Source organism: Delphinapterus leucas, chromosome 5 (assembly GCF_059928025.1).
Source record: "Delphinapterus leucas isolate spDelLeu-1000000601 "Yukka" chromosome 5, BTC_Dleu_Yukka2, whole genome shotgun sequence".
Lineage (NCBI taxonomy): Eukaryota > Metazoa > Chordata > Mammalia > Artiodactyla > Monodontidae > Delphinapterus > Delphinapterus leucas.
In genome coordinates, this window is record NC_143133.1 from 40,804,949 (window position 1) to 40,821,580 (window position 16,632).

At 36.2% G+C, this 16,632-nt stretch overlaps 1 protein-coding gene across 3 annotated transcripts in view; it reads right to left on the reverse strand.

Annotated features, from left to right (window-relative positions):
* Positions 1–871: 871 nt before the first annotated feature.
* RAB28 (RAB28, member RAS oncogene family) overlaps positions 872–16,632 on the reverse strand; it is a 94,395-nt gene continuing 78,634 nt past the window's right edge. Inside the window, exons 6-8 of one of the 3 annotated variants that reach the window (XM_089911678.1) lie at positions 11,975–12,052; positions 6,567–6,601; positions 872–1,823 (exon numbers count right to left, since the gene is read on the reverse strand). In XM_089911678.1, coding sequence (XP_089767804.1) covers positions 1,814–1,823; positions 6,567–6,601; positions 11,975–12,052 — 123 coding nt within the window. In that variant the 3' untranslated portion in view covers positions 872–1,813. The other 2 variants (XM_022566993.3, XM_022566995.2) reach the window with 2 other exon arrangements.

Genomic DNA, 16,632 nt, shown 5'->3' on the forward strand with positions numbered 1-16,632 from the left:
AGAACCACCAGGGGCTTTCCCACCTCTGGCAAGTTCCTTTTTCCCTCCAGACTTCGGTTTCGTTAGCCACACAAGATGTGAAATAACAAGTTTTCTAAAATCCCTTATGGCTGTAAGATTAAATGTCCAAAATTTCTACACACACCTCTGGCAAGTCTCCTATGAGGAACGCACCCTGATAGGCACTCCTAAAGGACATGAGAAAAAAGAGACCCAGGACTGTCCTTCAATAAGCTCATGGTCTATGAACAATAAAACACAAAGACACAAATAACTGTGATGCAAGGCTGGAAGGTGTAATGGCCATCCAAGAGGTGCTCATGTGGAATTTGCAGCTGTGGAGACAGGAGTGGTTTTGCAGAGGAGAAGCATTCATCCCATTTCGATGTGGCCAATACAGAGCACCCATATGCCAGCCTGGCACTGTGCCTGCACACAAAAAACGCAACACAACTGTTACCAAGACAGAGAGAGCCCTGCCCTCATGGTGTCTAAAGGCTGACTGAAAGAAGGCAGACATTTAGAGAGGGGGAAGGAATTCCAGGCAGAGGGACCTGTGCAGCAAAGACAGGAAGGCAGAGCATCAGAAAGCATCAGTCACACAGGAGTGAGCCGTGGCTCCACTGGCACAGAGGCAGGCAGTACACAGAAGAGCAGCATGAGAAAAGGTAGGCGGGTAAGATGCAGCTGATATGGAGCTCCTGAAATGCCAGGCTATGGGGTCTGATTTTAACTAGTCCAACAAATACCCTAACAACTCTAAGGGACTGAATGTTTATTAAACTTCACATGATCAGTGATTTGTATCCAAAAACACTTTGTTTTTCTGTAACTAAAGGGAAGATGGCTGAAAGAAAATTCTCCCCCCAAAGTAATTTAAATAAATTTATTTGCAGGAGAAAAACATCTGAACATCAGGTACAGTCTGATCCACGATGATCCAACAATAGTCATAATTCATTCTGGAAGTACTCTTACACAGTTGGCAGGAGAAAGTCCACATGGAGCATCAGCTGAACGTTTATCAGAATTCACAAAGCCATCTAACCTGAGTATTACACAACACGTAGTAATGATCATGATACAATAATAAAAATACAATATCCAATACTCACTACTTTGTGAGCTACAGCTAAAATATAAAGTATTTAGGCTCGTTTTAAAAAAATGAAAAAAATATTTCTATTATAGCTTTATTTCAAGCATTTTCAGTTAGATACAGCTTTATATATTTTCACTCACGATAGACAGCAAAAGAATGCCTTCTTAAGTATCTGTAGATAAAATATATTACTCGTTTAAATGTTTGTACTCTGAAGCATACTTTGCCAGGTATGAGTTCAGATAAGAGTATGGAACGGTGCTGTGGCAAAATCCTGGCTGATGATCAAGACTTAGATAGTTTTCTTATTTGTTTAAAACAACTTACATCAGGGAAAAAAGAAGTGAGGACATAAAGAGAACCAACATTATTCTTTTTCAGTGAAGCAGTCTAATTCCAGAGAACGGGCTTTCCATTTTGAATTCAAAGTGTGTGGTCCCAAAGTTGAATTTTTTCCAGTCCAAGGAGCTGCCTGCGGCTGAGGCAACAGGCAATGATGAAGCGAGTTGAGAGGAAAGCGTTAACTGAACTACAGAGATGGTCACTGATAAAACAAGTTTCTACAGGTCCTCGAGCCCACACAGAGGCGAAGGGGAGCCAGAACTATCAATACAGAAGAAAAATGTGCTCACTGAACTGCACACACAGAGCTTCTAGGAGGGTTAACAGTTCTTGACATAGGTTCCTGGTTGTAGTTTACAATATCTGCCTTCACCACCCTCTGTCATAAAAGAAAACAAAGTTATTATCAGGACATCAGAACATTTAGAAGGAGCTCCTTAAAGTATATTTTTATTTTCTGAACTTTGGTGAACTCCTGATGATAGACATCATAAATGAAGCAGGAGCTGATATTAAAAGAACCAGCCAGGACCAACTAAGGTCAAGCTGGGATATATTTTGGTGGAGGGTGAGGGAGTAGCAGGGCAGGGGTAATTCTGTTAAGGATGTAATAGCATTACTTTTACTGAGTCTTCTCTGGTTTTATGACAATAATAACTTGAGGTTACCAAAAGTCTAATAAAAAATTGGCAAATCAATATGAAAAATTAAGCCCTGGTTATAATTTAAAGCAAAGGAATTAAAATTAATCATTTATATATCTCAATAGATAAGATCTCACCATTTCAAAGAATATCATTATTAATATTTCCATAAATCATTATATCCAGTCATAACTTTTTAAAGAATGTTTATCAATTTGTGAGTTAGTGAAGAGATAAAATGTCAGAGAAGTTATATATAAGAAGAAATGTTTTAAGCAACCCAATTTTTAAAACTGTTCTCCCAAATCCCTAACTTACTTACAAATAGCTCACTATTGGTTATGAATAATGACGCTAACAAAATATAGAATAATGAGAAAGTTAGAAAATTACCTCATATTCATGTTTTTAAAATAATTTAAACCAAAAGACACTTTTAACTCTTCCTTCCTTCCCTCTAACACACACTTCAAGGAATATCTTAAACAATGAATTTAGCAATATGCCCTAACATTCATCTCTAAGTAATTATTTAAAGTAAAACACATCCTTTATTGTTTTCAACTCTTTTACTAACTCTGCACACACAAGCAGACAAAGAAGGGTAACTCAAGGCAAATTTTAAAAATACTCTTTCAATTACCAGGCTATTTCAGGAAAAAATGGTAAGGAATGAATAATGAAATAACTGCCTCAATTCTCCACTTCACTGCACATGTAATAAACACAACCATAAAGACAAATACGTTTGAAAGTAACTGAAATATTATTTTAATTTTTTCCCAATTCCTTGTGTAAGTAATAAGTCTCCCAGCAAAGGATCAGTTTTTCAAAGTTCTAAACCAGGACTTATGCAATATTAATTCCCAGTAATGTACAATAATCATTTGAACTTCTCTATTCATAAAGAATAAAGAACAAGACAGCATTCACTAGTTCTCCCCACCCTCCTCCCCCAAACTGCAACAGTTTATCAATTAATACCTGCACTACTGTACTGAACAGATTCTACTCTGAGCAGAGTTGGTATGTTGATTATCTTCTTCCGGGTACTTCACTATTTCTGCCCTGACAATATGCTGTCAATTCCATACAACATAAGATGCAGAAGAAAGAGGAAAAAAAGAAAGAAAAATGGAAAGTTTACTCAATGACTGAAAATAGAAGGGAACAAACACCAAAGGAGAAAAAGAAATACACACATAAATTTAAACATGTCACAAAAGAAACAGCAAAATATATGCATATAAAAGTAAAGAAAATGAAAAAAGATCCAAGAAACATTGTTCTCTACAATTCTATTTAATTACTGAAATAGACATGTCTACTGAACCTCTCAGAGAAGCTGTGGGTTCTATTTTTGATATCACAATTACACATAATATATATAACGCCCAATATTTCAGAGGGCAACTAAGAATTTGGGGGCTTTTCTATGCTAAAGTGCAGCCAAGGTACCAATTCAATTTCTTTTTACAAACATTACTGAGGATCTGCTATGTGCCAGTTGCTCTACACTAGGAACAAATGATGAATTACACAGGATTTGTTCATAAGTTGCTATGGACCTAACGGGAAGAGAACATGTACACAGCTAGTTGTCATACCAGATAAGTGCTTTACTAGTGGACTTAAAAATATGTTGTGGGAACAAAGAAGGAGTGATTCATTTTCTTTGAAGGTGGGGAGAGGATGCATAAATCAGAGGAAGCTATATGTCATTTACAATTTTGACATTTAATAATATTTATTACTTTTCAAAGACTTTCTTTTGAAGCTCATTCCCCCACCCCTCACACAGCCCTAACCTCCATGTTTCCAAATTCCATACAGAAATAAATAAGTTCAAAACACACTTTTCTATCATTTAAAACAAAAATTCTGACATACAATATTTAAGCACAACAGCTGTTGTTTTCAAATATCTAAGAGTTTCGCTAAATAAAGAATCAAAACTAGTTAGGTTTTTTGATTGCTATAACCCTTAAGATGAAAAGACCACATATGACAAATATGATAGAGATAACACGCTCCCCCAGTTTTTTGGACTTGAAACTATCCTTGCTTTTAATGAGTTCAAATATTTATTTCAGAAATATCTTCCTTCATAATAGCATCTATTAATTAGCACATACAGAAAAAAACATGTTAATCAGGTTGCTGCTTGTGATAATGTTTATAAAGACAGGATAAACAACTGAGAGTGAATGAACAGGACACTACAGTATATTAGCCTTGGATGGGCTCTGCTTCAGTTCTCTAGCAGGCAGTATTAACTTCTGGATAAGACTCATGATTTACTAGGCACTCAGCCTGATGCTATCAACAGAAGCATTACCAACTGCTACATGACGTATGAGGGGGGGTCCATCAGTGAAACGCTGAACACCAGCACCTGGCCTCCCCAAAACTAATTGTTTCACATCAAACTATGGGTTACAATAAAGAGAAGGGATTTTCATAATCAGTAAGCAACTCATTAATCCTCCAAAATGATGGTTTAAACCCTATCCTATAAACACAACCGGGTTACTGACCTGTGGTCAAGACATTCTGGTCAAAGTTATTGACTAACATAAATGACTTGGATTTTCACCATTAATTCTCATCAAATTAATGAAGAACTAACAAGGCAACATCTTTCTTGGGGGCCTTGGCTGTTTGACATAAAGCTTTGCACAAAGTTCCTGAACTGGAAGCCAGAACCAAAGCTCTGCATATTCAGAGCTTTGCTTTCTATGAGTAAAAAAAGCATAATTTCCATGTCATAAACTTCATGAGAGGTGATTTCACAGTAGTCGGCTTGTTTACAAGTCATTCATTCATTGACATTTTCAGAGAAAATGTTTCCTACAAAACACCCACCTTTATTTTTGGAGCCACAAAGTACACTCAATTACTCTCTGCTATTAGTCAGTTGAGTGAAAATAATGCAGTGGCCCTAAGAGGAAGGGAGCTGTGTGGCTGAACACCAGCTTAACCCTTGTTTTGTCAAAGAGTTGTGAGCGGATACTGGAAATGGTAGCTCTCCATAAGGGTAAGAAAGCAAGCAACCTAGGAGTTGAGGTAAGGTATAAGCAGTAGAGACTGACTCTTCGGAAGACACTAAAGATAAATTTGGTCAATTCTACAACTGTGTTTTAGTCCAGATAGTAGTAACAAATTTACCTTTGCGAAAGTAATAGTTTATCATGCTCAGGATATGGAGTAAACATACTTTGACAGCTGAAACACCTGTCACTATCACTCATTCAAAGCAAACCACTATTCTAGGTATTGGAAATATTCATATAAATAATACATGATCTCTGTTTTTTGAGACGCATAAGAGTCTAGCATGGAAAACAGATGTGTAAACTATTAAAGAATATTAAATAAATTAAAGAATACTATGATTGATACAAATTCAAAGTGCAGAGATTATAGGTTACCATTTAAAAGCATGGATATAACATTTTGAAAAGCATACTTTACACACAGTGGGAGCTTTTTTTTCTGTATAATGTGCCATTATAGGCTGCCAGTAACATTCACAACTTTGGGCAAGTTACTTCACCTCTTTGGTCTTCACCATCTCCTAATCTGTAAAACGCAAGGTTTATTTACATGGTTTTATCCCATCTGGTTTTTAAACTATATGAAAAAATAAATTTTAAAAGTGAATAGTGAAAGAAAAAAATGGAATATGATCTATAGGTCTTAGCAATATTTTATTGGAACTGTCTCCTCAGGCAAGGGAAGTAAAAGCAAAATAAATAAATGGAACCTACTCAAACTTAAAAGCTTATGCAGAGAAGCACAGGGAGATCAGCTCAGTGCTTTGTGACCACCTAGAGGGGTGGGATAGGGAGGGTGGGAGGAAGACGCAAGAGGGAGGGGATATGCGGATATATGTATACGTATAACTGATTCACTTTGTTGTACAGCAGAAACTAACACTACATTGTAAAGCAATTATACTCCAATAAAGATGTTAAAAAAAGAAAAAAAAAAGCTTATGCAGAGAGAAGGAAAGCATCAACAAAAGGCCACATTAAATAAGCATTAAATAATGAAAAGGCCGCCTAATGAATGGGAGAAAATATTTGCAAATGATATATCTGATAAAGAGTTAATATCCAAAATATAGAAAAAGCTCATACAACTCAGTATAAAAAAACAAAAAAACAAAAAAAAACAGATTTAAAAATGTTCAGAGGACCTGAATAGACATTTTTCCACACAGAACATACAGATGGCCAAGACACATGAAAATATGCTCAACAATGCTAATCATCAAGAAAATGCAAATCAGAACCTCAATGAGATTATCACCTCACACCTGTCAGAATTACTACTGTCAAAAGGACAAGAAATAACAAGTTGGCAAGAATGTGTAAAAAAGAGAATCCTAGTATACTGTTGGTGGGAATGTAAATTGGTGCAGCCACGATGGAAAACACTATGGAGGTTCCCCAAAAAACTAAAAATAAAAATACCGTATGATCCAGTAATTCCATTCTTGGGTATATATCTGTAGAAAATGAAGACATTATTTGAAAAGATATATGCACCCCAATGTTCATAGCAGCATTATTTACAATAACCAAGACATGGAAGTCATGTAAGTGTCCATCAACACATGAATGGATAAAGAAGATGTGCCACACACAAACATACACACATACAGACACACAATGGGATATTACTCAGCCATAAAGAGAATGCAATTTTGCCATCTGCAACAACATGGATGGACTTGGAGGCTATTATGTTTGGTGAAATAAGTCAGATAGAGAAAAACAAATATTATGTGCTTTCACTTATTTGTGGAATCTAAAAAATAAAACAAACAAACTAATATAACAAGATGGAAATAGACTCACAGATATGGAGAACAAACTAGTGGTTACCAGTGGGGAGAGAGAAGAGGGAAGGGGCAGGATAGGGGAAGGGGACTAAGAGGTACAAACTCCTAGGTGTAAAATAAATAAAATACAAGGATGTAATGTACAGCACAGGAAATACAGCCAATATTTTTAAATAACTTTATATGGAGTGTAATCTGTAAAAATAACAAATCACTATGTTGTACACCTGGAACCAATATAATATTTTAAGTCAACTATAATTCAATAAAAAAGAAAAGAAACTAATGCATACCTAGTTCAAACCAAACAAAGTCATAGTTTATTAACTGGCCAGTGAAAATGCCACTAATTGGGAATTGTAAAAAATGCATCTAGAGCATACTTAACATATTTGTCTGCCTTCATGTATTCTGGGAGTCCTTGAGGACAAGGACTTTAACTTATTCATCTTTGTATCCCAGATTCTAGTGTTCTGGCACAAAGTAGACTCTCAAAAATTGTTTGCTGTATTAATAAGCTGAATTCCCTTTCTTTTCTCCCTCTTTCTTTCCTTGAAAAGCTTGTAAAGTGTGTTGATAACTCATTTTATATGACTCCTAAACAGGAATAATCTAGGTTAGAATTAAAATAGCAGAATCTCTTTAAATAATCAGTGAATGGAACTAAGACTAAAACCTTATTATAAACATTTGTCACAAATGAAATTACTATAGTGTCAACTTGTGTGTAACTGGTGAGTCTATAGTATAGCTCCTTCTGTATAAAATAATACAAAACACTTTATCACTTTGTGACACCGAATTCCCTCAGGAATCTTTCAAATGACATAAAAACTACAGAAAACAGGTGCATAAGCTCTCTCTCTCTCTCTCCCTCCCTTTCCTCCCTACTCCCCCACTCTCTATAGATATAAAATCTGAACTTCTTTGGTTTTAAATGGACTTTCAGAAGACATCAAATGGCCAACAGGTACATGAAAAGATGCTCAATATCACTAATCTTCAAATTAAAACTACAATGAGATAGCACCTCACACCTGTTAGAATGGCTGTCATCAAGAATATAACCCTGGTGGCACAGTGGTTGACAGTCCGCCTGCCGATGCAGGGGACATGGGTTCGTGTCCCGGTCCGGGAAGATCCCACATGCCGCAGAGCGGCTGGGCCCGTGAGCCATGGCTGCTGAGCCTGTGTGTCAGGAGCCTGTGCTCCGCAACAGGAGAGGCCACAACAGTGAGAGGCCCGCATACCGCAAAAAAAAAAAAAAAAAAAGAATATAAGAGAGAGGTGCTGGTGAGGATGTGGAGAAAAGGAAACCCTTATGCACTATGGGTGGGAATGTAAATTGGTGCAGCTACTGGAAAACAATACGGAGTTTCCTCAAAAAGTTAAGAATACAACTACCATACCATCCAGCAGTTCCACCTCTGGGTATTTATCCGAAGAAAATGAAACAATAACTCAAAAAGGTATATGCACCCCCATGTTCATTACAGTATTATTTATAATAAGTAAAATATAGAAACAACTTAAGTGTCCATTGATAGGTGAATAAAGAAAATGTGGTGTGTGTGTGTGTGTGTATATATATATATATATATATATATATATATATATACACACACACACAATGTAATATTATTCAGCCAGGAGAAAGGAGGACTCTCGTTTGTGAAAACATGAAGAGACTTTGTGCATATTGTGCAAAATGAGATAAGTCAGACAGAGAAAGACAAGTACTGTAGGATATTACTCATATGTGGAATTTTAAAAAGCCAAACTTGTAAAAACAAAGAATAAAATGGTGGTTTCCAGGAGATGGGGGGGACAAGAAAGATGTTGTCCTGTCAAATGTTGTGTCAAATACATTTCAATTAAAAAAAAAACTGTGCTTAACACAGCTTGCAAGTATGTTCTTAGAAACATCTTTTAAAAATAATGAACTTTAAAAAGAAATAAAAAATAAATAAATAAAATTTAAAAAAAATAATGAACTTTCAAAAATGTTTCCACTGTGAAATAAATAATTTAACTGGCAAAAACACCAAATTCATTGATCTCAGGAATGGAGAATGAGGTTTTCCTATACAAAGGATTCTGACAAACACAATAAAGGAGGGCTCTAGCAGCTTGAATTCATCTTCAAATGAATGAATTCAAAGTCAACACCAACAAACTGAAGACAGAATTAAACTTCATAGCATAATAAAGAAGATGGGGTACACTAACAAACAAGGTGGGGTGTATAGGGAGGCTGGGGCACTATGTAGTTAACACATCTGATGCTGCTTTTGTTAAAATATGCCTAGATGTTAAGTCCATCTCTAAAGTCCAAACAGTAACTCTTTGGCTCTTGTGACTAAGAGTGAGCTACAAATATTAATAAAGTTCCCCTAGAACTCTGTCTTTCAAAAGTATCCCAATTACTCTCCATCTCTCTGGAGTTGTCACTGAACCTAAGCACTGCTTTGGGGCTCAAGCGATGTACACTCCCTTCTCAGTGAAGCCTTCTGTGCCACACCAGTACACCTTCTCCTCCAGGGGGGCCTCATCACTGGGTCTCCCCTGTTCTCCATTCCTCAGGTGAGAAACCTCAACGTGATCTTGGACTTCTCCCTTTTATCCAGTCATTCCACAAGTCCTATTGATTCTTCTGTGAAATGTCTCTTACATCCATTCTTTCCCTTCCACCCCAATTCTGGTCCTTATCACATGAGGACAGTAACCCAGTCTCCTTGCTTTCAATCTCTTTCACATCCATACACACACACACAAATCCCATTAGATTAATCCTATCTAAAAACTGCTTTCATTTATTTCCCTACTTAAAATTATTTTCCACTGTCAATACATGAGATAAAACTTATCAACTTGGCATTCATAAATCTCCATAATCTTTTTCTCAAATTCCCTGCACACTCCAACACAAATGGTCATTTATTTTAACCAAACTACTCTTCTGTTTCCAAAATACAACCTAAGCTTTCAACTGTTTCATGCCAGCTTCTTTTTCAACTCCCTACTACAAACTACGCAGTAAATCTTCCCCTAATATGGCAGAATGGAAACATTAGGGGCCCTGCTATCAGACAGGCCTGAGTTCAAATCCTGGCTCCACCACTGCCTAGCTGTAGATTAATAGATCAAGTTACTTAACGTCTCCACAGTCTCAGTTTTCTACCCATAAAATGATGAAGTGCCACCTGCCCCACAGAGTTATTATAAGGGCAAAATGAGATAACACAGTGCCTAGCACATATTAATTTTCTTCACTGAAAGCAGGGACCGCATCTTTTTTTTTTTTTTTTTGCGGTACGCGGGCCTCTCACTGTTGTGGCCTCTCCTGTTGTGGAGCACAGGCTCCTGACGCGCAGGCTCAGTGGCCATGGCTCACGGGCCCAGCCGCTCTGCGGCATGTGGGATCTTCCCGGACCGGGGCACGAACCCGTATCCCCTGCATCGGCAGGCGGACTCTCAACCACTGCACCACCAGGGAAGCCCGGGACTGCATCTTAAACTCTTTTAATTCTCCTCTGAATCCACCACTAAGCCACACTTATATGACCAATAAATCATTTATGATTGTTTGATAATCATTCATAGACTATCTAACCAGGGAGAAACATCATTTAGGAAGTGAAGCTAAAAAGCAGAGGAATCACTTGACCTCTGGGGTCTGCCAAGGTCAGTACTATCAAGCAAATCATGGTAATTTCTCTTTCTTGTATCCATCCTCCTAGGCCAAAACGAAGTAGCTATTTTTGTGTCTGGGAGCAATTTATATGGCACAAATATCGGAACACTGTGCCTGGCCACAGTAAGTGCTGAAATGTCTTTTGAATAATGAGAAATAAAAGTAGCAGATTTCCAGAGTTCCAAATATTTTAATGAAATTCTAGAAACAGCCATATCAGCATAACAATTTTCTTTTGTTTCTTTTATTTTTATTTTATTTTTACATCTTTATTGGAGTATTATTGCTTTACAATGGTGTGTTAGTTTCTGCTTTATAACAAAGTGAATCAGTTATACATATACATGTGTTTCCATATCTCTTCCCTCTTGCGTCTCCCTCCCTCCCACCCTCCCTAAACAATTTTCAATTGATATCTGCTCAAGTTATTTAAACACACACACACATGCACACACAAAGAGCGACCATGACAGAACTAACTCTAAAAGAATTAAAGAAAAATTTAACGATGGGGAAAGATTGTTATACCTTTTTTAGCTTCACAGAGCAGGGAAAGAGTGGAGGGGATTAAGGGAAAGTGTAATTTATATGTTGCTTCTAAGCAAATCACTTCCGAAGCCTGACTTTAAACTACAGACTCTTGCTCTGATTTTTCATTCAATCAAACATGTGAATTGGTATGCTATTGTAGCGGTATTTTTAAATGCTTGATTATTGGTATTCATATTTATTTCTTAGTCTAAGAGAACTGTCTACAAATAGTGAAAGAATTCAGAAATCCTCAATAATTAATACCATTATTAAATTAACAATAAAATAACATGAAGAATTAATATCATTACAAGGCAGGACCTTTTAGAGAAGAACAGAGAGCAAGACTTTAGAAAAATTAATGTTTTACCAAAGCAAATGTGGAAGATGCCAAATGGGGTAAATTCTTACTAGTTAAGACTAACCTTTGATAAATATTATAGTTGGGATTTTGTATAAAATATAAAAAGGATATTGTACAGTAATCATGGAAGAAGAACTTTAATAAAGAAGTACAAAATAATACAGTCAGTTCCTTAACCCATTATTTAACCACTGATGAAATTTTTATTGCATTAATCTCATTTTTCCAACAAAAAGGACAAAATGAGGATTCAATGAGGTTCCATCATTTGGCAAAAAGTTAACATCCTCCATCTTCTGCAATAAACACTGATTCATACACACAGTCTATTTTTAAGGCTTTTAGGAATATGTACATAGGATGCATGAATGTAAAAGGATTCAGGGTGAAAATTAATGTCTTTTAAGAAATAAATTATTTTTTAAAATATACAGTTCAATATAATCACCTGTGACTGTTCTATTTCTGCTTTGTTTAACTTGATTCCAAGGATTTCAGCAGCAACTTTCTGAAAACACAGGAAGACCTACATAACAAAAACAGGTTTAAATGATTTAAAACAGGCATGTTTAAGTTACTTTCAAATAAATTGAACTTTCTAAAAAGTGATAAACAGCAAAAACTGCAAAAAATATGATGTACCAGGTTATTCCAAAAATAGCTTTATTTGTCAAATACGGCAACATTTTAAGTATAATAATTTTTTAAATGATTAAACCATAATTTGAAAAGCCATACACTTCACTGAACTGGTCTAAATATACATTTATCCCTAAAAACTTATGCTTTTAAAGATTTAACATAAGATAATTAATTACAGCTACCAAATTAAAAAAAAAAACTACTAGCATAATAACAAACTCCTATAAGTCCTGAAGAAAATGAAAATAAATTAGTCTATACTTTACTACCTGGGTAAAGTTTCTCGCTGCCAGTTCTACAATAGTCTTTTGATCTGGCATTAGCCTATCTTCAAAGGTCTTACTTTACAACTCTTTAATAATCTTTGTGGTTCTCATCAATTTTAATAAATTCTCCATATCTCTTGAGCAAAAAACTTATAATCTTTACTGTATTTTATCAAACAGAAAATGAGCAGTATACTCCATTATCATTAAACAAAAATCTATAGACACGAATCAGTCACCGACTCTAATGCATAACTTGTCTTTGTTCTGTAAGTGCTCTATCATATTCTTATCCCTACTTATCTCATGATTACTTACTGAATATTTATCACAACTTTACTAATTTAACTTCGATCCCTAATCAAAAACAGATACATATCCCCAAAAGGTTTATGTCATTTGTACCCCAAAGAGCATTATATATTATAGTTCACTGATGGTCAATGTTCAAGGAGAAATAAGAAAGCTAGTGCGGTGGAATGGAGAGAAAAAGGGGATTGTAAGAAGAAAACTAGCAGAGAGATTAAGAGTGTACAAATCATGTAAGATCTGGTAAACTATGTGAAGAACTTTGGCTTTCACTCTGAGTGAAATGGAGGGTGGATTGATGTGACTTCTATTTAACAAGGTCAACCTGGTTGTTGTATTGAGTATTCACTATAGAAGATCAAGGGTAAAAAAGAGAAATCATCAAGGACTCTAATGTAAGAGATGATGGAGGCTTGAAACTAAGTGGTAGCAGTGGAGATGGTAAGAAACAGTCACCAGATTATGGATATATTTTGAAAGTAGAACCAACAGGACTTGGTGATAGATGTGGTATGTCAAAGAAAGACAGGAGTCAAAGATGACTCCAAAATTTTCTTGGTCTTAGCAACTGGTAGAAGATCTGCCATTTATTTAAGTGGGGAAGACTGTGAGAGATCTGAAGAGGGAATACCAAGAGCTCAGTTCTGGACCTGAATTAAATTGAGACTGGCTGTTAGACACCTAAGCAGGAGTGCTGGGGTATATGAATCTGGAGTTCAGGGAAGAGGTCTGGCCAAAGCCATGAGACTAGATGAGGTCACTAAGAGACTAAGTTTAAAAAAGAGAGATATCCAAGGATTGAGCCTAGGGCACTTCAATATTTAGAAGTTGGAGAGATAAGAAATTAGCAAAGGCGACTAAGAGAGTAGTTAGCAAGGTAGGAGGGAAACCAGGAGGTGTAGTACTCTAGAATCTAAGTGAAGAAGGTATTTCAAAGAGCAGAGAGTGATCAACTATTTTATATGCTGCAACTAAATCAAGTAAGATAAGGACTAAGAACTGACCACTGAATTTAGCAAAAAGGAGGTCACTGGTAGACCTTAATAGGAGCATTTTGGGGTGAAATATTGGGGGCAAAAGTCTGACTAGAACTGCTCAAGACAAACTGGGAGGAGAGAACTGGAGACAACTCTTTCAAAACATTCCACTGGTAACTGGGGGGGAAGTAAGCAATAGCTAAAGATGTGGGATCAAGAGTTTTCTTGTATTTAAGATAAGTCATAATATTTTGTGTGCTGATAGAATAATCCAGTAGATAGAAAAAAAATGATGCAGGAGTGAGAATTGCTAAGCAATGTTTGTTAGGCAAAGAGAAACGGGACTAATGCACAGTGGAGGAGTTGACCCTAGCTAGGAGTATAGATCCATAGTAACCTTGGAGGAGACAGAAGATACGGGAAGGGATATGGGGTGGGAAGGAGAGTTGGGGTAGATGTGGTGGCAGGAGTTATGTGAAAGTTGTCTTCTGTTTGTTGCAAATATTTTATAAAATAAGAAACAAGGGCATCAGCTGAGAGAATGGACAAGGAAGTTTTGAAGATCTGAGGAGAGAAGAGAAGCTACGAAACAGTGGTATAGGTGAGGGGGAGAGATAATGGCCTAAGGACATGCATAATTACTGAGCAGCATTAAGGGCCCACTTGAGGTTAGCTACTGTGAAATGTAAGTGAAACCTCCAGCATGCCTCTGGGTTTTTTTCTCTGACCACGTTCAAATACAAGAGTGTAACCATATAAAGGCAGGGGCTTGGTTAAGGTTTATCCAAATGAGTCAGATAAAGTGAATGAGCAGAAAGGGACTTGACAGTATATGCATGGTAGTGACTTGATTGGCCATGAGATTAAGTTACAAAGAAAGGAAAATGAGGACATGAAAGGAGGACATTGAAAAAGTGTTAGGATCAATGTCTTGTAGGTCCTGCTGGGGTTGCAGACTGATTGGGTTAGGGCATTCAAGGGTGTGAGCCAGAAAGACAAGATGGTCAGTGATTAGGATGCCTGATATTGCAATATGGGATAACAGAAGGGCTGCAGTAATTTGTAATGACAATGCATGGGAGTTTGTGGCTGAGGTGGGGTGGAAAACAAAGATACTGAAATCACTAAGAATTATGACAAAGGTAGTATTAGAGAAAGTACAGTAAGCCAGGAGCTCAACTCCCTAAGCAATGAAGCGAAGTAAACTGGGATTGGAGATGACTGCAAGTCTTAAAGTGACTTCACAAGAACAAACCATTTCAAAGTTGAATTTAAGGGCTTCCCTGGTGGCGCAGTGGTTGAGAGTCTGCCTGCCGATGCAGGGGACACGGGTTCGTGCCCCGGTCTGGGAAGATCCCACATGCCGCGGAGCGGCTGGGCCCGTGAGCCATGGCCGCTGAGCCTGTGCGTCCGGAGCCTGTGCTCCGCAACGGGAGAGGCCACAACAGTAAGAGGCCCGCATTTAAACACAAGCTAAAATACTGGAAGTTAAAATAATTCTAAAATGACAAAAGACCCCCAGGAAGATACATGAGGGTGAAAGCCTAATCCATGTATGGATTTATCAAGGAATATTGATATTATATATTTTTTAAATGACACATGTGGGTATGTGCCCGTGTTTGCATTATCCTGGGGAAAGGGTTCCAAAATGTCACATTTTTAGATGAGTCTGACCCCCCCAAAAGATTAAATACCCTTTAAAATATTTAATATTTACCCTAAGCATAAAAACCATCAGTGAAATCATACAGGAAGAACATCAAAAAGATTAAACCACAGAAAAAAATTCAAACTTCCTTTGGTTGAAAATGTCAAGAAAATTAACGGTCAAACAAACACCTGGGCAGTGGAAAATATTTGCAAAAATTATGACAAATGGCTGTTATCCCTAACATAAAAATGGTCATAGGAAATTTTAAAAAGCAATAGAAAATTATAAACAGATAATAAGCAGAAAATTAATAGGTAATGAAATTTTTAAAATTTCAACCTCAACAGCAAAGAAATTCAAATTTAAATAGCAAAATACCTTTTTTTCCTTGTCTACCAAATTGACAAAGAGTTAAAAATAAATAAATAAATTCTGAATGTTAAAAAGAGTACAGTGATATGGCACTCATACAATGCTGGTGGTAGTATAAATTAACGTAGGCTTCCTGGTGGTAATTTGGCAATAGGTCTCAATTCCCTTTCAAGGAAATAATCAGAACATCACAGCTTATGGACAAAATTTTACATTAGAAATTTTACAAAATTTTACAATGTGCTGAACTTAGAAATAATCTATATACCCAACGATAGGGACGTGGTTGGATAAATTTTTGAACATTTATTTAACGGATTATTAACTCTAATGGATTATTAAATCTATTTAGTAATATTAAGTGACATAAAATTTTCTACAGATTAATATATTAAATTAAAAAAACAAAATTATTTCTATATTATGATCTCAATTTTCTTTTTAATAAACATTTAGCATGATTAATATGGTGAACCCTGGAATGTCAATCCTTAGGTTTACAAATCCTATCTCCACCACTTATTCTGTGTACCCTGGACCCCCACTACATAACCTCTCTAAGACTATTCTATAAAATAGAGATAATCAGTTAGGATTGCTGGAAAATAAATCTAAATTATATGTGAAGATATTTTGGACTATTTCAAAAATATTTTAACATCATTCTAAGTTTCTTGTTTAAATGGTTATGGCGATTTACACAATAAACATCCAGTCAAATATGAAAAAATAAATTAATTTAATTAAATAGAGATAATCAGAGTAGTACAGTGCCCATCACAAAGTAGGCACTCAGTAAATGCAATTCACTAGCACTAGTGGCAGAAGCACTAATATTTGTGAGCATCAGAAAAATAAGACTAGAAGGAATCATATGAGGTTATGA